Here is a 22,456-nt window from a genome sequence, read left to right as displayed (position 1 = left end):
CGGTTAGGAAGGCGGTGCTGAATTTGATGGATTTGACTGAGACAGGGTGGGGGGAGGGGAAATGAGGAAACTGATGAAATCCGAGTTCATCCCTTGTGGTTGGAGGGTTCCTAGCCGGAAGATGAGGCGTTCTTCCTCCAACCGTCGTTTTGTTGTGGTCTGACGATGGAGGAGTCCAAAGACCTGCATATCCTTGGTGGAGTGGGAGGGGGAATTGAAATGTTGAGCTACAGGGTGGTTGGGTTGGTTGGTCCGGGTGTCCCAGAGGTGTTCTCTGAAACGCTCCGCAAGTAGCCGGCCTGTCTCCCCAATATAGAGGAGGCCACATTGGGTGCAGAGGATGCAATAGATGATATGTGTGGAGGTGCAGGTGAATCTGTGGCGGATATGGAAGTTTCCTTTGGGGCCTTGGAGGGAGGTGAGGGGGGAGGTATGGGCGCAAGTCTTGCACCTCCTGCGGTTGCAGGGGAAGGTGCCGGGAGTGGAGGTTGAGTTGGTGGGGGGGTGTGGATCTGACGAGGGAGTCACAGAGAGAGTGGTCTTTACGGAATGCTGATAGGGGAGGGGAGGGAAATATATCCTTGGTGGTGGGGTCCGTTTGGAGGTAGCGGAAATGACGGCGGATGATGCGCTGTACATGGAGATTGGTGGGGTGGTAGGTGAGGACCAGTGGGGTTCTGTCCTGGTGGCGGTTGGAGGGGCGGGGTTCAAGGGCGGAGGAGCGGGAAGTGGAAGAGATGCGGTGGAGGGCATCGTCGACCACGTCAGGGGGGAAATTGCAGTCCTTGAAGAAGGAGGCCATCTGGGTTGTGCGTTTTTGGAACTGGTCCTCCTGGGAGCAGATGCGGCAGAGTCGAAGGAATTGGGAGAATGGGATGGCGTTTTTACAGGGGGCAGGATGAGAGGAGGTGTAGTCCAGGTAGAAACGCCATCCCATTCTCCCAATTCCTTCAACTCCGCCAGGTCTTTGGACTCCTCCATCGTCAGACCACAACAAAATGACGATTGGAGGAAGAACGCCTCATCTTCCGGCTAGGAACCCTCCAACCATAAGGGATGAACTCGGATTTCACCAGTTTCCTCATTTCCCCTCCCCCCACCTTGTCTCAGTCAAATCCATCAAATTCAGCACCGCCTTCCTAACCGGAGATCTTCTTCCCGACCTCTCCGCCCCCACCCCAGTCTGACCTATCACCCTCACCTTGACCTCTTTCCACCTATCACATTTCCGACGCCCCTCCCCCAAGTCCCTCCTCCCTACCTTTTATCTTAGCCTGCTGGACAAACTTTCCTCATTCCTGAAGAAGGGCTTATGCCCGAAACGTCGATTCTCCTGTTCCCTGGATGCTGCCTGACCTGCTGCGCTTTTCCAGCAACACATCTCCGGTTTTGGTAGCTAAGGGCCAAATTTAAAACTTGGTATCTTGATAAAACTGCTGCTTAGCCTCTCAACACAAAATGTTTCAATTCAGGTGCTGTCTGTTCCTGCAAACTTTAAAGCTGCTGTTCAGACATCCATGTTTAAATCTAATCTCTAAACACAAAAAAAACCAACCATATTTTAAAGGGACTACACAATGTTTTCCCCATTTGACTATTTTACACACATCAACTTCACAACACCTTATACTGGTTTATAAAGCCATGAGGATCAGAGAAAAGGTGAACAACAAAGTACACCTCTACCTTCTCCCTAGGTCGAGGAGTTCAAAACTAGAAGGCATATGTTTAAGGTGAGAGAAGAAAAATTTAAAAGGGATTGGAGGAGCACTGTTTTCATACAGGGTTATGCACAAAGGAATGAACTACCAGAAGAAGTGGTCGGTGCAGGGACAGCTACATTTAAAAGACATTTAGACAGGTATGTGAATAGGAAAGGTTTAGAGGATTATTGGCCAAATGCAGGCAAAAGGGATTAGTTTGGTTTGAGAAAAATGGTCAGTATGGACAAGTTGGACTGAAGTGTCTATTTCCATATGATATGACTCTGACTCTAATACTTCAACCAGTTTTCAGGTGGAATTAACCAAACCCTGACAACTCTGGGGGAAAATAGAAACATCATTTCCATCTCTAGATCTCCTTTCGTTAATTGTTTAAAAAAAAAGTCCTCTGGTTAATGACACTCACCAAAGCAAATACCTCTCTATCAATATGCTTCATAAAGCATAGCTCTTCAAATGGACCAAAAGCAGAAATCACTGAAATATCTCAGGTATATCAGTATCTTCAGAGAAAAATTAGACTTAATCTTCTAGGCCACTGGACCCAAAGTGTTAACGGATTCATGTGCACAGATGCTGTTAGGCTGGCTGAGATTTTCCAGCAAATGGTTTTTGTTTCAGATTGATAGCATCCATAGTACTTTTAATTTTTTATTCTTAATGGACTCTGGATTAAAATCCTGAAATTTCTTCCCTTATAGCACTGTGACTGCGCCTAGAAAACATGGACTGCAGCAGTTCATGGAAGCAGCTCAGCTCATTCCCACCAGCAAACTAAAGGACAATTAGGTCTGAGCAATAAAAGCTAGTCTATCTAGGGATGCTCACATACCTACAACAATTTAACATCTACAACCCATAGCCTTTCATTTATTCATGGACAATAAGATTTTAAAACCGTTTGTTACATGACAATTTCCTAGTGCCTTACAGGTCTGGAACATTTTGCAGCTGGGTCAGACCTCATCAAAAATGCTTATTCCAGATAATCCCTCCCGTAAATGAACAGTTTGGAAGCAGACCTAAGATGATGAAATGGTTGGTCATTGATGGGTTAAGAAAGCCTTCTTTTAACTGGCATCTTTACATTAGTGCAGTGCTTATAGTCATTTCCAACACAACTGCATTTGGCACATTGCTTTGCGGGGATTAGATATGGAGTCAATCTCATCAGTCCCACTCCTCAACTTGATCCCCATCATGCTGCATCTTAATTTCCCTCATGGAATAGTGGAAGCAGGAATAGTCAAAAGGAAATAGGGTGGACAGGTTCATGGTCATTCCCATTTGCCGTGTAAAATGTTCCTACTCTCAATCCCCTGTATCTTTGTCCAAAACTTCTCATCTCTTCCCACTAGCCCTGGTCAAACCAGTTATAATAAACAGCTTTGTTAGAAAGTTTGAGAGAAGATTTGTAGCTCGGGTGCTCGTTGCTGTGGTTCTGTTCGCCGAGCTGGAAGTTTTTGTTGCAACAAAAACTTCCAGCTCAGTGAACAGAACCACAGCAGCTTTGTTAGAAATATGAAATATATAAGATTGTTGTGTTTTGGGTCTGCCTCAGTATTTAGGGAAAAGTGAGGGAATGAAAGGTGGTTTGACTGATCAAAAAGTGCAAAGTAATCAATCCTGTAGAAAATGGCAAGACCATGGTTCTTGAATGTGGGCAGACAGGGAAGCGTTAGGGATGTTAGGTTTTTAAACAATGTTTAAAGCTGTTGAACTAATTCCAAAATGGAATGGAAATAGAGTTCCACAGGATAGCCGGTTCACATTTTTACCTCAATTCAAGGCCCATGAGATTCACGTTGCTATATGGAGCAACAAATGGAAAATAAGATATCGGATTTCAGGTTCTGACAGAGAAATCCAAGAGGAGGAGAAATGGTTGTCTTTATTAGGAAGAACGAAAGGGCAAACGCCCACTTGGATTGAACAGACTAGTTTCACAACAAATTAAATGAATTCATCTAGCTTCGACTGGAACAGTACCTTTGTTCTGGTTAAGACACAACTTGGACTTGGACATGGTGAGAACCCAGGTGAATTCTGGAGAGGTTGCAATCAAATCAGAAATGATCTTCTAGAACGTTGGAACAAGTTTGAGGGGCCAAATGGCCTATTCCTGCCTCTAATTCATATCTTGTGCACACTATGGTGTCTCTATTACATTCTATTTGGACTGCTCTTTTCCTTGAATAAAATAAAACTCATCGACTATTATGTACTTAAGTTGCAACAAAATATCAAGCAGAACAAGCCAAAGAATCCATGCCTGTTGCCTCTCAAACAAATTCTGTACACATGATCATGAACGCTTCAGTAAAGAGCACAGTGGATGCAGCACATCACAGTAGGACCAGGAACATAATCATAGAACCAAAATAAGTATGTTTTATAGGGCAGAATCATTTGAACATAGCCTGACAATTGTAACATAATAAAAACAAGATACTGCAAATGTTTGAAATCTGAAACAGACAACAGAACATGCTGACACTACTCAGCAGATAAGGCACCAGGGACAGAAAAAGTGTGTTGACATTTTGACAAAAAGATAATCTGCAATTTGAACAGTTTTTCTCTCTCAGATGCTGTCTGACATGCAGTGCATTTCTAGTTTTTTCTGTTTATGTGAACACATGAATTGGGAGAAGTATGTTAATGGACACCTCACACCTGCTTGACCACTGAATAAGATGAAGCCTGTTTGTGTATTGAATTCCAAATTCCCATTTACCCCCGACAAACTTCAACTACCTTGCCTAACAACAATCTATCATTGTCTAAAAGATGTTTGTCCACAACCTCAGCTGATGATGATACTGGATAAGTCAGATCCCAAAGTGAAACCTGGCTTTATAGATATTAAGTTTTGTTTTTGTTACGAATTAGAGATCGTCGATGCAATATTTTTAACAAAAGAACAAAGTTTGTAAGACCAAAAGGGAAAAAAAAACAGATTATACAAGAACAAGTTGATACAATCTTATTGCAAAACGTCAAATAAAGTTTCAACCCATTCAACTTCATCAACAACCTTAGATACTCAAGGATCAACTTCCATTTGCAAGGTTCTTGTTCGAGTGACACAACTTTATTTGGTTATCTTTCAGCAAACCTCCGCATTCACAAAAGCTAACAAGCATCAATGTCTTTTCATGAGATTCTGAGACAAGCAATAAGTCAGTTCACTTATTTCTTATCACGGAGTCTATGAAACTCCTCTTCCACAGCCCTCTGGTTCTGAAGCTTCCTCTTAAATCACTCAGGGTTTCTTTTCAACCCAGACAGCTTTAGGACTGCTAAGTAGCATCACCATTGCTGTCAGAGACCTGCTCTGTCCAACAGAAACTTTTACATTCCTAACCTTCCAGTTGGTTCTCTCTTCCTGGCAGGAAATGCTTCTATCCATCTCTCTCCCAACATCCCCAACCCCTTCCGGCAGTATGAAACATCCAGCAGCTCAGCAAGAGCCTTTTTTCCCTGCTGCTCTCTTTCCAAGGTGCTAATCTATTTAGCTTCACAGTTTTAAAAGCCCTCATTTAAAAGTATGGGAACTGATTCCAGACATCCTTTCATAAACGAAACTAAGTTCTTCTCTTCTTATCCCACACAATATAAAATACATAAGCTTAAAGTATACATGACAATAAAACAAGAGTTTGACAGGGAGTCACTGGACTTAAAACGTTAACTCTGCTTCTCTCTCCAGAAGGACAGATTGCACTTAAATTGGAAGGGGACTAATATACTGGCAGTGAAATTTGCTAGAGCTGATCGGGAGGATTTAAACTAGTAAGGTGGGAGGGTGGGACCCAGTGAGATAGTGAGGAAAGAGATCAATCTGAGACTGATACAGTTGAGAACAGAAGCGGGTCAAACAGTCAGGGCAGGCAGGGACAAGGTAGGACTAATAAATTAAACTGCATTTATTTCAATGCAAGGGGCCTAACAGGGAAGGCAGATGAACTCAGGGCATGGTTAGGAACATGGGACTAGGATCTCATAGCAATTACAGAAACATGCTCAGCGATGGGCAGGACTGGCAGCTTAATGTTCCAGGATACAAATGGTACAGCAAGGATAGAAAGGGAGGCAAGAGAGGAGGGCGAGTGGCATTTTTGATAAGGGATAGCATTACAGCTGTGCTGAGGGAGGATATTCCCAGAAATACATCCAGGGAAGTTATTTGGGTTGAACTGAGAAATAAGAAAGGGATGGTCACCTTAATGGGATTGTATTATAGACCTCCTAATAGTCAGAGGGAAATTGAGAAACAAATTTGTAAGGAGATCTCAGCTATCTGTAAGAATAATAGGGTGATTTTGGTAGGGGATTTTAACTTTCCAAACATACACTGGGACTGTCATGGTGTTAAAGGCTTAAATGGAGAGGAATTTGTTAAGTGCGTACAAGACAATCTCCTGATTCAGTATGGACAAGCCAGGGAACTATAGACCAGTGAGCCTGACCTCAGTGGTGGACAAGTTGTTGGAGGGAACCTACTAGAGAAGGTGCAAAACTTGACCTACTCTTGCGAAATAAGGCAGGGCAGGTGACTGAGGTGTCAGTGGGGGAGCACTTTGGGACCAGTGACCATAATTCTATTTGATTTAAAATAGTGATGGAAAAGGATAGATCAGATCTAAAAGTTGAAGTTCTAAATCGGTGAAAGGCCAATTTTGACGGTGTTAGGCAAGAACTTTCGAAAGTTAATTGGGGGCAGATGTTCACAGGTAAAGGGATGGCTGGAAAATGGGAAGCCTTCAGAAATAAGATAAGAAGAATTCAGAGAAAGCATATTCCTGTCAGGGTGAAAGAAAAGGCTGGTAGGTATAGGGAATGCTGGATGACTAAAGTAATTGAGTGTTTGGTTAAGAAAAAAAAGGAAGCATATGTCAGGTATAGACAGGATGGATCGAATGAATCCTAAGAAGAGTATAAAGGAAGTAGAAGTATACTGAAGAGGGAAATCAGGAGGGCAAAAAGGGAACATGAGATAGCTTTGGCAAATAGAATTAAGGAGAATCCAAAGGTTTTTACAAATACATTAAGGAAAAAAAGGTAACTAGGGAGAGAATAATGCTCCTCAAAGATCAGCAAGGTGGCCTTTGTGTGAAGACGCAGAAAATGGGGGAGATACTAAATGAGTTTTTTCCATCAGTATTTACTGTGGAAAAGGAAATGGAAGATATAGACTGTAGGGAAATAGATGGTAACATCTTGAAAAATGTCCAGATAACAAAGGAGGAAGTGTTGGATGTCTTGAAATGGGTAAAGGTGGATAAATCCCCAGGACCTGATCAGGTGTACCCGAGAACTCTGTGGGAAGCTAGTAAAGTGATTGCTGGGCCTCTTGTTGAGATATTTGTATCATCGATAGTCACAGGTGAGGTGCCGGAAGACTGGAGGTTGGCAAACGTGGTGCAACTGTTTAAGAAAGGTGGTAAGGACAAGCAGGGAACTATAGACCGGTGAGCCTGACCTCAGTGGTGGGCAAGTTGTTGGAGGGAATCCTGAGGGACAGGATGTACATGTATTTGGAAAGGCAAGCACAGATTAGGGATAGTCAACATGGCTTTGTGCGTGGGAAATCATGTCGCACAAACTTGATTGAGTTTTTTGATGAAGTAACAAAGAAGATTGATGAGGGCAGAGCAGTAGGTGTGATCCGTATGGACTTCAGTAAGGCGTTTGACAAGGTTCCCCATGGGAGACTGATTAGCAAGGTTAGATCTCATGGAATACAGGGAGGACTAGCCATTTGGATACAGAACTGGCTCAAAGGTAGAAGACAGAGGGTGGTGGTGGAGGGTTGTTTTTCAGACTGGAGGCTTGTGACCAGTGGCATGCCACAAGGATCGGTGCTGGGTCCTCTTTTTGTCATTTACATAAATGATTTGGATGCAAGCATAAGCGGTATAGTTAGTAAGTTTGCAGATGATACCAAAATTGGAGGTGTAATGGACAGCGAAGAGGGTTACCTCAGATTACAACAGGATCTTGATCAGGTGAGCCAATGGGATGAGAAGTGGCAGATGGAGTTTAATTCAGATAAATGCGAAGTGCTGCATTTTGGGAAAGCAAATCTTAGCAGGATTTATATACTTAATGATAAGGTCCGAGGGAGTGTTGCTGAACAAAGAGACCTTGGAGTGCAGGTTTACAGCTCCTTAAAAGTGGAGTCGCAGGTAGATAGGAGAGTGAAGAAGGCGTTTGGTATGCTTTCCTTTATTAGTCAGAGTACTGAGTACAGGAGTTGGGAGGTCATGTTGCGACTGTACAAGACATTGGTTAGGCCACTGTTGGAATATTGAGTGCAATTCTAGTCTCCTTCCTATCGGAAAGATATTGTGAAACTTGAAAGGGTTCAGAACAGATTTACAAGGATGTTGCCAGGGTTGGAGGATTTGAGCTACAGGGAAAGGCTGAGCAGGCTGGGGCTGTTTGCCCTGGAGCGTCGGAGGCTGAGGGGTGACCTTATAGAGGTTTACAAAATTATGAGGGGCATGGATAGGATAAATAGACAAAGTCTTTTCCCTGGGGTCAGGGAGTCCAAAACTAGAGGGTATAGGTTTAGGGTGCGAGGGGAAAGATATAAAAGAGACCTAAGGGGCAACCTTTTCACACAGAGAGTGGTACGTGTATGGAATGAGCTGCCAGAGGAAGTGGTGGAGGCTAGTACAATTGCAACATTTAAAAGGCATTTGGATGGGTATATGAATAGGAAGGGTTTGGAGGGATATGGGCCGGATGCTGGCAGGTGCGACTAGATTGGGTTGGGATATCTGGTTGGTATGGATGGGTTGGACCGAAGGGTCTGTTTCCATGCTGTACATCTCTATGACTCCATGAGATACATTCGGACCTGCTGAGTTTCTCCAGCATTTTGTTTTAGTTTAAGTATACATGGAGCTTCATCCATTTTAGAACTCTACTTTCTAAATAATAATAATAAATCAAGAAAGCTTAACCTAAATCAATGACCCAAATAATTCTATACTGTATAGATCTGTATTTGAAACCTGCATAGCTACAACAAATTATAACATGATTTTTTTTTCCACTCCCATTATTGGGATCGAAGTGTTTTGGCAGTTCATTTACTGACCATCACTAATTACCTCTCAAAAAGGAGTGAGCTATCACCCTAAAACACTGCAGTCCATGTCATGGAGGTAGTCACACACAGTGCTGTAAAGGACGGGAAATACCTTAGGATGCACCTTTTGGGAAAGTTTGAGGTTGTACTTCAAACTGCAAATTATCTTTTGGACAAGAATTTGTTATTGAGACAGAAGATAACAATTTAATTTGTCTGAGGCTCTTACCAGTTTCTTCCTAGGCCCAGATTCCATATAGTATGCGTATGGATATGTATATTGCAAAGTGTACCGACACTAGAGGAAGGAAAACAAAGAAAGAAATTATTGCAGAAGATGTATATTCAAACGTTGTCTTACATCAACTTAAGAAAAATTATGCTTTGGTGGCGAAAGATGGAGAAGGATAAATTACTATTTTTCTCCAAGTGCAATCCAGACAGCTGACATATGGTAAGACTGCAACAGGCAGAGCTTGTTTTGACTTTAATATTAGATGATTCCAAGTTGAAACAATATCCCATGGACAATGCCAATAAGTACTAAGTGAATATGAATAACTCCTATTTTTATCAAAGTTCTCTCGTGTGATAGCTTGCCTTTACAGGTTAACTGGAAGGTCCTAAGTGAATGGACCTTCTCACTCAACTGGCTAGTGTTAGGCGGCTGGTGATAGCATCAACTGCCACAAGCTAACTCCAAAGATTAGATGAGCATAGCTGTTCAAATAAGGAACAAAGAAGTTTGATTGTTGGCAGGATTGTTGTCAGATGCATGTGATAAAATAAGTCAAAATAAATATGGATTAGATTACTTACAGTGTGGAAACAGGCCCTTCGGCCCAACAAGTCCACACTGCCCCGCCGAAGCGCAACCCACCCATACCCCTACATCTACCCCTTACCTAACACTACGGGCAATTTAGCATGGCCAATTCACCTGACCTGCACATCTTTGGACTGTGGGAGGAAACTGGAGCACCCGGAGGAAACCCACGCAGACACGGGGAAGAATGTGCAAACTCCACACAGTCAGTCGCCTGAGGCGGGAATTGAACCCGGGTCTCTGGCGCTGTGAGGCAGCAGTGCTAACCACAGTGCCACCCACGGCACTGTGGCACGCAGAGAGAAAATGGGGATGACTATTAAATCTATACATCCCAAAGATGGAATAGTCCCATTTCTCCTCAAAATCACACTACCCAAAGATTATTTAAATTACTGATCACCTTGGGGTTCGTCTGTCAAAATAAAATGATGGAGGAGCAACTTGAACTGACCTGATAAAGGGAGAGTTTGATTAAAAAAACACAATAAAGGTATTTTCCTTACCAGCAACACTAGAACTAGGAGACGTAAATATAAGCTTGTCCCTAATTAAACCAATAAGAAATTCAGGAGTAACATTTTAATCCAGACAGCAGTGAGAATGTGGAATCTACTTACTCTCAAAAATAGTTTAGGCAACTAGAATAGATTCAGATATAAAAAGATATGATAAACATACAGATGAAAGGAATATATACATACATTGACGGGATTAGAAAAAAAGGAGAGGCTCTTGTTGAGCGTTGACATGGGTAAAGCCTGTTTGCCCTACAGTGTTTCTGCGCAGCAAATACTTCACACCTTTATACTTTTCCGTCCTAAAAATATTTCACTGACCACTCAATGTGGAAAATATTGCATAATTCAATGATAAAGTCAATAATGCTCTTTTTTTCTACAAAATATCAATTACTACAAAGCAATGCTTTGCACAATATAATAATATAACTACGCAAATGATTCTACATTTTTCACAAAGTTTCCAAAGTGCTTGCACTGATCAACGTATACGGTCTCCGATTCAGATATTGATTAAAAACATGTTATTGCCTCAAATGATCAAACTTTCTTACTTTTATTAAAAAGCAAGCACGTGGCTGATTTCAAACATTCGAGATGCTAGAAATAAATGACATAATTTGATAGCCAAGTCGACCAAGAATATTTATTTAAAGTAGAAGTTAAGGCTTGCTCTTGGTATAAATCAATGAAGGTAGGCCAAGTTAAAGCAAGTTCAAACTCTGACAAAGAGTTTAGCCTGTGCCTATTTTTAAGGTCAATTGCCTTACTTAGCCTGGTTGTTCTTTATTAATGACTGATGGAATTGGATTTAATCCAACATTCTACACAAGTTTCTGATGCAAGGGGAAACCAGAGACACTTGGCACAGCAAGGGCAGAGTGCAAAAGAATTCCACTCTGAAGTTACTAGTCACACATTTCTGAAAAGAGTGCTGCAAATGCGCTCAGGAAGTTTTGAATCAACTCGTCTTGTCAGATGTGATGGTGCAGGACTAATTTCAAAGGACACAGAGAGTAAGAAAGCTGTGTTCTCAACAGATAGTTTTCATCCACTCTTTTGCAGGAGATTAACTTCAATTTGCAGGAATTCTATTGTAAAGAAAGTTTTATATAGCGAGATTTTAAAAATAGTTATTGACATAACAGATGTTTAGTTATAATACAAGGTGTTATACATACAAGAGTAATGGAAAGAGAAAATAAATCACAAATCTAGTAATTTTCTGTTGAGTTTTCCTAATCTCATGGAACATTTTTTTGTTCTGTACATCATTGCTTACTATGATCTGCCTGTACTGCTTGCAAACAAAAAGCTTTTCACTGTACTTCAGTTCACATGAAAATAAATAAATCAGAGAATTTACAAAAGCCTGTCAATTCATCTACAAACTGAACAAGCAACCTTAAACAATCATACACTGACTTGAACCTCTAGATTGGCCTAAGCAGTGGCTTGTTACTGACAACCAGTTGCACACCAACAGAAATCAGGCCTGCAGCATTTAAAGAACTCAAGTTCAGATATTTTAACAAAGGAGAACGAGGAATGGACTTGTGATACAAGGCTTTAGTCCTTGTAAACCAGAACGGTCTCTGATCCAGAGAACAGTAGTGCATGAAAATTACTTCTTACTGACTGAAGAAAATATTCCCATTCATTTGTTAAAAGGCATGTGTCAGAAGATATCTAACTGGTTACATTTCATTCTCAGCATGAGGGATATGCTGTGTTTTCAGCGAGTGGGCAGGAGAGATTGGATTCAGTTGGAACTCTGCAGATGTACTAATTAAAAATAAGATGACCAACTGTAGACGATCAGCCAAAGAATATAACGTCAAAATTACCAAGTCACAGAGTGGTTCAACTGTTAAAGCTGACAAGCCAACCACAAATATGTCAGGCTTCCCAAACAGATGGCAGACAATATCTGCCTCACTTTCTTTCACCTCTGATGAGAACATCAATACACTGGCTGCATTTCTTTTGAATGTTCTAGTGTACCAGTCAGTGTCTTAAAAAAAGACTCACCTTCCAGAATCAGCAACACATTTATTCTGTGAACCTGGTCGTGCAAACGTGTTCCAATGTTTTCTGTTTCTGACCCATGCAAACTTCATCTCCACCCTTGGAGCCAGTCACTCAAGCTGGTATATAGCAGCAAGTTATTTAATCACACTAGTACTACGGCCAGACATAACCTTCTGCACACCCTAAGCCCCTTTTTCCTTAAGCAAGGGACAGTCCATTACCATTAATGCCCAACAAAAGAAACAATCAACTAACCACAGCAACAAGTCATAATACATCTGGGGGAAAAAATCCTTTTGAATATCTGAGATTCTTAAACCTGATCAGGCTTGAACACAATCTTACAGTACTTAGAAATTCCCCAAGTAGGAATATACAAAAATTGCACACCTCACCTCTATTCTAATTTCATGGTAATGAATAGGCAGAAAATCAGTATGACTAATCCAAATACTTTTGCAGCCATTTAAAAGGCAGTTATTGCTGCACTTCACCATATAAGTAGAATTAAATATTTGCATGTTACACAATATAATAGTCAAGCCATTATATTGACTATTAATATAATATACATGAACCAAAACACATGAACCAAATATGTTTAAATAATGCTTACACTGGTAAAACAGCGGATGCTTCAACAAGGGGTAGGAGGGAGAGAATTATCTCCATGGAAAGTTGAGGTAGATGGGCAAAATAGCATGTTGTCAGCTACATTGATTTTATGGTCAATTCCCAGCACACCAAGATTAGACCGTAACGAGAAGTGCCTTTTTTTCATATCTTAAATCTGAGCAGCAACCCAGCCAAACATGGGGATATGATTTCCTCAGTTATATTCATTTAAAGCTGCAATCTAATTATCCAGCGTACATTGTTAATTTTGTGTTCACCAGACGCACGCACGTAGAAACGTTCCAACAAAGTGACAAGATAATCAAATGAAATCCTTGGATAAGACTAATTCAGCATACAGGTCACAAATCTGGGATAATCCCATTGTGTCTGATCAAACACGTGACCACGATTTAGAAGAGCACAACAACACTCACTCACACAGCACTTTGAACATAATAAATATTTCCAAGGCACTTCACAAGCACTGTCAAACCAAATTTGATCAGCTACAGAAACAGATACGAAAACAAAAAATAAAATAGGTTAAGTACACCTTGCAGGAGAAAGCAGAATCAAGGCAGAGAGGAGAGAATGCCACAGCTTGGAGTCTAACCAGATGAGGGTACCACTACCAATGGTTGAATGACGAAACTCAGACACACCAGGGGCATAGGCATTTTGGAGGATTGTCCAGTAACAGCTGCAGGAGGTCACACGATTAGAGAAGTCTGAATCAAGGCTCTTCCCTATTCCTATTTGCCTTGATGATTCCAATAGGTGACAAATTAGGACTGAACTTTAAGAACAAAAGCAATACAGTGAAGCCACTGTAGAGCCCTGTTAACTCAGTTTAATTTGTATTTTCAAGAGAACTTGGCCATCTTTCAGAACTAGTCTATGCCCCAGTTTTATCAGCCTGTTAGCATAGATGATCAACTCAATGAACAGAAAATACCTTGGCAAGGAGCTTGGCAGCATTTTGCAAATACTGCCAATCAATCCATGTTCCCAGATTGTTCATAACTCGTTCTTGGATTTTCTCTTGAATCCTCTGGTATGTCTGTGCTTCTAGCTGCAGGCTCTTATTGTGATTTTCCCACTGAAAAGAATAAATGAGACAGAAAAAAGTGAAGGTTAAGCTCATATACATGTTACAAAATCCCAACATCAGGCTAACAAAATACTTCCACATTGACAGGATTCCAGAAAATATTCACTTGATTTCTATTCCTTTCTTCCAGGGGGCCATTAAAGGAGTTCCATACTTGGCACTGACTGTAATTCAAACACCTACTTCCTAAATAATGAGTGCAATAATTTAAATGGCAAACGAAGCAGAGAGTGACTGTGCAAAAATTAATGCTTAAAACAAAGGGTCAGGTGTGGTCTCAAGTTTGTCTAGTTAAACAGCTAACACTCTATGTGAACTGAATGTGATCAATGTTCATTCGAGGCTGCAGGCAGGATCGCAATCATCAAGAGGTAGAAATTTCAATGGTAGTGGAAAGAAAAATTAATGTTTCTAACATCTACCCAGGAAATATAGCTCTTACCCTTTCAAAGTAGAATAAGTATTTCTTCAAAGCTTCCCTGGCCTGTGCCTGCTGGCTCTGGTTCACAATGTCAGGGTTCTCTTTGTACCGACTGCACTCATAGTACTCGCTTCCATGGGTTTTCCAATCTCCCAGGCACATCCAACAAAAATCTGAACAGAAATTGACAATTTTATAATGGAAAGCTTGGCGTGGTAAATTTATTTTCTGCAGAAATTTCTTCACACAGAGGGTAGTGAGCCTGTGGAATTCTCTGCCACAGAGAACTGTTGATGCCCAAACATTGAATGTTTGAGGGGAGGAGCTAGGTATAGTTCTTAAGGTTAAATGGATCAAAGGATAGAAGAGAGAAAACAGGAACTGATCAGCTATTAGCGTTTGAATGGCACAGCAGGCTTTAAGGATTGAATGGCCTAATCCTGCTACAGTTTTCAATCTCAGTAATACCTAACATGCTTAGAGCTGGCAACTCAATTATTTACCTGCTGCAGAATTGTGTGAAGTTCAATGCTTCAAGTACCAACTCCAAAGAATAGCTAAAACGCACAACCTGGATCAACTGCTAAATGTCTTATCTACTGAGGAACAATCAAAATATTAAATTCCAAGTTCAACCTATTAGCATTCACCACAGAAGCAGTAGCAGGAACACCACAACAATTCTCAGCACTTCTGCACTGTCAAAAAATCTTAGCTCTACAAAGACTACACACAGTCAACCTTTGCCCACACTGTATACCAATTTCATCCAGTTTAAGCTTCTATGTTTAAAATGGAAACAACCAATACACCATAACCACAACAGGGAAAATCTACAAGCTAAAGTGAATCTACAAGTGTCAGTCCCTATTATAAGTGCATACAGCAGTAACATGCAGCTTTCCGCTGGGATTTTGTAATGGTAATGCCACTGACCATCATGAAGAGATAATTAAGTTTTCTCTTGAGATGATCATTGACCAGCACGTTCAAGGCATGAATGTTATGTGCTACTCAGTAGTTCAAACCACGTCCTGCTGCATTTGGAAATGAGCTGCTTCAATATCAAGTCGCCACAAGTTGTGTCAAAGATTGTGCAACTTCATGAAAATTCCAACTCCCTTATCTCATTATGAAGGAAAAGGTCATTGATAAAGCTAAATAGAACTCTGAGAAACTCCTCAAGTGATGTCTCAGGACTAATATGATTACACACCAACAATCACAACTATCCTCCTTTGTACCAAGTATTACTCCAAACAGGAGAGAGCAACCCCCACCCCCACCCCACCCTGCCAGATTCCTATTAACTCCTGTTTTGCTAGGGGCTCTCGATGGCATACATGGTCAAATACAGACTTGAGCATCAATTTTCATATCACCTCTAAAGTTCAGCTCTTTTGTCCATGTTAGGAACAGGGCTGTAATAAAGTTAGGGATTGACTGACCCTGGCAAAAACTAGGAGAAAGTGAGGACTTGAGATGCTGGAAATCAGAGCTGAAAATGTGTTGCTGGAAAAGCGCAGCAGGTCAGGCAGCATCCAAGGAGCAGGAGAATCGACATTTCGGGCATGAGCCCATGAAGAAGGGCTCATGCCCGAAACGTTGATTCTCCTGCTCCTTGGATGCTGCCTGACCTACTGCGCTTTTCCAGCAACACATTTTCAGCCCTGGAAAAAACTGAGAAACAATTAACACGCTTTTGCTGAACAAATATTGTTATTCCAGTTCCATCAACAACACCTTCTATCACCTTTTGGATGGTCAACACAAAACCAACAGGGTTAGGGCAGTAATTGACTCGACTGGATCTGCCCTGGTTTTTTTTGGAAATGAAACATACCTGAGCAATGTTTCCAACATCAATGTTGCAGTTGTATCGGAATAACTTGGCTAAGAGTGAGTCTTGTTCTGGAGCAAATGTTTTCAGTATTAATGCAGGACTTTGCCAAGCCCTAAAACCTTTGGGTGCAATTGAGGATACAGTACAGAGCTTCATCCCAAAGAAAAGAAAGATTATCTGGGGTGGGTGGGTGGGGGGATTAGACAGCCATGGCTGACACAGGAAGTCAGGAAATATATCAAAGAAAAAAGTGAGAGCCTATAAAGTGGCTAAGAGCACAGGGAAATCAGAAGATTGGGAAGGCTACAAAAACAAACAGAGGATACAAAGAGAGAAATCAGGAAGGTGGGGATCAAATATGAAGGCAAGCTTGCCGGTAATATTACAAATTATAGTAAAAGTTTCTTTCAATAAATAAGGAACGAACAAGAGGCAAAAGTAGATACTGGGCAGCTCCAATTTGATGCTGGAAGGCTAGTGATGGGATATAAGGAAATAGCTGAAGAACTTAATAAGTACTTTGTGTCAGTCTTCACAGTGGAAGACATGAGTATTTTTCCCAATCTCCTGGCCCCGATGGGCTACATCCTAGAGTTCTGAGGAAACAGCAGAGGCATTGGTTGTGATCTTTCAAAAGTCATTGGAGTCAGGGAAAGTCCCAGATGATTGGAAATTCGCTGTTGTAACCCCTTTGCTCAAGAAAGGATCAAGTCAGAACATAGAAAATTATAGGCCAATTAGCCTAACCTCGATAGTTGGTAAAATTCTAGAATCCATCGTTAAGAATGGGATTTTTAAATTCTTGGAAGTGCAGGGTCAGATTAGAACAGGTCAGCATGGATTTACTAAGAGGAGGTCATGCCTGACAAACTTGTTAGAATTCTTTGAAGAGGTAACAAGTAGGTGAGACCAGAGAAAACCAATGGATGTTATCTATCTAGACTTCCAAAAGGCCTCTGATAAGGTGCCTCATGGGAGGCTGCAGAGTAAGGTGAGGGCCCATGGTTTTCGAGGTGAGCTACTGGCATGGATTGAGGATTGGATGTCTGACAGAAGGCAGAGAGTTGGGATAATAGGTTCTTTTACGAAATGGTAGCCGGTGACAAGTGGGGTCCCGCAGGGTTCAGTGTTGGGGCCGCAGCTGTTCACTTTATATGTTAATGATCTGGATGAAGGGACTGGGGGCATTCTGGTGAAATTTGTCGATGATATGAAGTTAGGTGGATAGGCAGGTCGTACTGAGGAGGTGGGGAGGCTGCAGAAAGATTTAGACAGTTTAGGAGAGTAGTCCAGGAAATGCCTGATGAAATTCAACGTGAGCAAATGAGAGGTCTTGCACTTTGGAAAAAAGAATACAGGCATGGACTATTTTATAAATAGTTGGAAAATTCATAAATCCAAAGTACAAAGGGATCCGGGAGTGCTCTAAAGGTTAATTTGCAGGATGAGTCTGTGATTAAGAAAGCAAATGGAATGCTGTCATTTATCTCAAGAGGGCTGGAATATAAAAGCAGTGATGTGCTTCTGAGACTTTATGAGCCTCTAGTTAGACCCGATTTAGAACATTGTGTCCAATTTTGGGCCCCACACCTCAGGAAGGACATACTGGCACTGGAGTGTGTCCAGCAGAGATTCACACAGATGATCCCTTGAATGATAGGCCTAGCATACAATGAATGGCTGAAGAGTTAGAAGGTTGAGGGGAGATCTAATAGAAACTTACAAGATAATACATGGCTTAGAAAGGGTGGACGCTGGGAAGTTGTTTCCGTCAGGCGGGGATACTAGGGCCCATGGGCACAGCCTTGGAATTAGAGGGGGTCAATTTAGAACGGAAATGAGGAGACATTTCTTCAACCAGAGAGTGGTGGGCCTGTGGAATTCATTGCCAGGGAGCGCAGCAGAGGCCGGGATGTTAAATGTCTTTAAGGCAGAGATTGATAAATTCTTGATCTCGCAAGGAATTAAGAGCTAAGGGGAGAGTGTAGGTAAGTGGAGTTGAAATGCCCATCAACCATGATTAAATGACGGACTAGATTCAATGGGCCAAATGGCCTTAACTTCCACTCCTATGTCTTATGGTCTTTGCAACATCCAATGCCTTTAGATGCTTCTTGATATCACATAGAATGAATTGAACTGGCTGAAGACTAGCATTTGTGATGCTGAAGGCTTGAGGAAGATGATGATGGTATCTGGAATATGGTCTGCAAGTTATGATTCTGTGCCCCTAAAGGCTAGTGAACCAGCTGTTTTTTAATAATAATTCACAATGATTTCCTGGTTACCATTAGATTAGCTTTTAATTCCAGACGTATTAACCAAATGCAAATATCACCATTTGTGATCAAAATCCATACCAGCAAACCCTGGAGTTCTGGATTACTAGTTCAGTGACATTACCACGAAGTTGCAACCTTCCCAGAGTGTGAGCATATATGAAACAGAAATTAAATCAAGAAGCATATAAGCTGCAGACTGTATCAATATTAAATGCAAAAAAAAACAATAACGCCCTACCTCCTTCACAAATAATACCACACAATTTCTTACTTTCTATCAGATATATAAACATTTCATTCAGAAATGGTCATTTCCATATAATTGCATTCCCACAGTAATGTCCTGGGGTATCAGACAACAAAAAAATGCATTCTTCCCATGTGAAATGTAACGTACACTTAAGAGCAAAGTTCTTGCTTCTGCACTACCTAGTCAATTGATTAACTCAGACGTTTCGAACATCACATTAATAAACTGTTATGGGTTCAATCTCCATAATGGCCAAGGAAGTCTTGGGCAGCACAGTGACTCAGTGGTTAGCACGCTACCTCACCGTGCCAGGGACCCAAGTTTGATTCCAGCCTTGGGTGACTGTATGAAGTTTGCAAATTCGCCCTGCGTCTGTGTGGGTTTCTGCTAGGTGCTCTGGTTTCTTCCCACAGTCCAAGGACATGCAGATTATGTGGATTAGCCGTGGTAAAAACCCTGTGTGGGGTTACAGGGATATGGTGGAGGTCTAAGTCTGGATGGGATGCTCTGCAGAGGGTCAACACAGACTCAATGGGCCAAATGGCCACTTTCCACACTGTCCCGATTCCATATTCTAACTGCACATTCTCAGCCCATATCTGTCATCAATGAAAAACCACTGACTGGGCACATGTAGTTCCAGATATGCATTCCCACAGCAGAGTGTGAGAAATATAACTTTCAACATAACGTTCAAATTTTTTTACTCACCATGCTTGCATTTTGAGCATTGCTGAAACAGAGAATTAAAACCATTTGATCAGTATCAAAGCGGGTCTACAGAACAGTGGACTATCTCTGAAAACACAATGAATTATGCTTCATTCTCTCACCATGTGATTGCACCCTCCATTTTTCTCAATGCAAATATTGCACTTTGGACACTGCAAGATTGGGAAAAAAAAATTAAAATAAATTCAACAATCAATAAGTTAATGCACCAAACAGCTTTATGTTTAGCAACACTTCTAACAGTGTTAAAGTTCACAATTCTTACAGTTTGGTTTTTATTGTTGATGCTTTAAAAATTTCAACTTGACTTGTCAAGATTAGAAAACTACTCTGGATGAGTTGACTTGTCTGAGCAGTGCAATGGATCTCAATAACATTACCATTGACCCACATGTTTTAGCTTATTTCAGATACATCATTAACATCTGTTGTGTTGCATCAGTAGCTAATCTGCTGTGGACAAATTGACAGCTAAATATAGTGCAGCTTGACATGTACCAAAAAGCTATTCATGGATTTCCAATGGAAATAGTGTGCAATGCATTTCACAAGGGACTGATGTTATAAATATTTTTTCCAACAATTTCTTTTCATATCCTGGATTTGTTTTTGAAGAGGGGCCAGGGACTCCACGCTGACATCCCAGCCAATATTTATCCTTCAATCAAGATAATTGAAGCAAACAATAGGGTCATTATTGCACTGTTATTTGTGACTTGGATGTGCCAGTGTTGGACTGGGTTGGACAGAGTTATAAATCACATAAAACCAGGTTATAGTACAACAGGTTTATTTGGAAGCACTAGCTTTTGAAGCGCTGCTCTTTCATCAGTGGTTGCGTGAAGAAGCAGCAATGCTTTGAAAGCTAGTGCTACAGTAAAGGCAAGTTGTGGTCATATGACTGGAACATTTGCACTTTAGTTAAAGAATCATTATGGCACAGGTAGTGGCCATTTGGCCCATCATGCCTGCATCAGCTCTTCAAATGAGTATCATTGCCTCATGCCAATCTCCTTTTTGCCCATACCCTTGCACACTTTTTTTAATGCAAATAATCAATGTCCTCCTGAATGTCTCAACTGAACCTACCCCTACTACATTTCCAGCCTGTGCAGTCCTTAACCTAACTGCTCACAGTAAGAATTTTTTTCCTCACATCACCCTTGTTTCTCTCGCACATTATGTTAAATCTATGCCTGTGTATTCTTGTTCCTTTTAAGAGCAGGAACAGCTTTTCCTTATTTACTGTATTCAGCCTGCTTGTGATTTTGCAAGCCTGTATCAAATTTAGTCTCAGCCTTCGTCTCTCAAAAAAGCATGGTAAATGGCAAAAACAAACCCAAAAGCACATAGCCCTAAGAAATTGGTATCAGAGACCTTGTGTTTACACTATCTTTTCCATCCCCAGAACATCACAACTTCACAGCTAATTAATTACTTCTGAACTATCACCAGTTTTGAGAACGACAGCAACAAAATCTCTCAAACTCAAGCAGGCTAAATCACCAGGAAAATCAGACACTCAAAGTTCACCAATTCATACTGCTCCGGAACCTACTAATGGTCACCAGTGAAAGTGCATTAACTAGACCTATGAGCATTTATTGCCCTATAGTACATGACAAGCAATTAGTAATTGATGAGGCACACAAATTGCCTGATCAAACATGCCATGACTTCTTTTACAACTACCAGATTAAGACCTCATTTTTAAAAAGACACCTCTGATAAATTATTTCCTCAGTATTACACTGAAGTGTCTGCCTCAATTATGTAAGCAAGTCCTGGAAAATACCTCAATCTGCAACTATGAAACTTGAAATAGAAGGTCTAATAGCTGATCAAAGCCATAATTGGAAAATGACAATGACTTGGGAACGCAGTGTACACAACAAGGTGTGATTTTTGTCTTATGTAGAATTAAAATTATAAAAATTGTACAGCTTTAACACAAAATAGCAAAAATCTATATCGGAATATTGTAATTGTAAATATGCCTTTAACAGTCTTTTATTGGGAAGTGGTTGGCAATTTGAGATTTTTATCCCTACACTAAAGACACTATTACATGCATCATCATTAGGTTCATGATGTAAGTGAAATCCAATACCATGCAAATAAAAAGGAGTGCCAAAGAACACTGACCTAAGCATAATGGTGTTCTGATTGCTCATCCACATAAAATGTTTATTTAGAGAATGACACATTTGCATAACTGCATCACACCTATAAAAACAATAATCAGTTGCGCTGTCACTATTACAAGTACTAACATGTCAGTTGAGATTTGTTTAATGAATCAAATTTAATTTCCTACAGCTACCACAATGGGATTTGAATTTATGCCTCTGAATCAGTCCTCCAACCACGCAACCATATGCTGTAGTTCCTGGTGATGGCAGCAGCCTGTGTTTTTGAACCAGTGCCATTTCCATGATGGGCACCAAACAGAGAACTGCAGTATTTTCACACTGAGACGCTCAAGAAACATGAGAACAAGAGCAAAACTTGATAAGAGAATTTGGAGGAAATCATGCTCCCACAACAGCCGTCTGTGATCCTTCTTGGGGTATAGGTAAAGTAGTCAGGAGAGGCTGCAAATTTTGATGAGTGGTTATGGCATATCCTGCAGCTACAGTCCGCCAACAATAGATTAATAACAAATTATTAATCCGTTTAGTTTATTTCAGGTACCTGGATATATTCCAGTCAACATTTTAGTAAATAAAGAATTAACGTGTTGCCAGAGATTAGAAGGTGAGCCAATGGCCGAATGATATTATTGCTGGATTGTAAATCCAGAAACCCAGGAAATATTCCATGGTCCCAGATTCGAAACCTGCCACAGCAGATGGTGGAATTTAAATTGAATACAAAATCTATAATTATGAGTCTAATGATGACCATGCCAAAAAAAAACCCGTCTGGTTCACTAATGTCCTTTAGGGAACTGCCATCCTTACCTGGTTTGGCCTACATGTGATTCCAGACCCAC

General features: G+C 41.0%; 1 protein-coding gene across 1 annotated transcript in view; it reads right to left on the bottom strand.

Moving 5' to 3' along the window:
* The window catches only part of arih2 (ariadne homolog 2 (Drosophila)), a 97,231-nt gene that overhangs the window by 12,320 nt on the left and 62,455 nt on the right, over positions 1 to 22,456 (bottom strand). The window contains exons 9-13 of the mRNA XM_087994081.1: positions 19,563 to 19,613; positions 19,441 to 19,462; positions 14,376 to 14,527; positions 13,778 to 13,921; positions 9,056 to 9,124 (exon numbers count right to left, since the gene is read on the bottom strand). Of these exons, the coding sequence (XP_087850207.1) occupies positions 9,056 to 9,124; positions 13,778 to 13,921; positions 14,376 to 14,527; positions 19,441 to 19,462; positions 19,563 to 19,613 (438 nt within the window). The remainder of the gene's footprint in view (positions 1 to 9,055; positions 9,125 to 13,777; positions 13,922 to 14,375; positions 14,528 to 19,440; positions 19,463 to 19,562; positions 19,614 to 22,456) is intronic.

The sequence above is a fragment of the Chiloscyllium plagiosum genome, unplaced genomic scaffold, assembly GCF_037043375.1.
Source record: "Chiloscyllium plagiosum isolate Xiang-an unplaced genomic scaffold, Cpla_swu_hap1 HiC_scaffold_14, whole genome shotgun sequence".
In the NCBI taxonomy this organism is placed as follows: domain Eukaryota; kingdom Metazoa; phylum Chordata; class Chondrichthyes; order Orectolobiformes; family Hemiscylliidae; genus Chiloscyllium; species Chiloscyllium plagiosum.
Note: the sequence above shows the minus strand (reverse complement) of the source record. Positions and strands in the feature narration are given on the sequence as shown.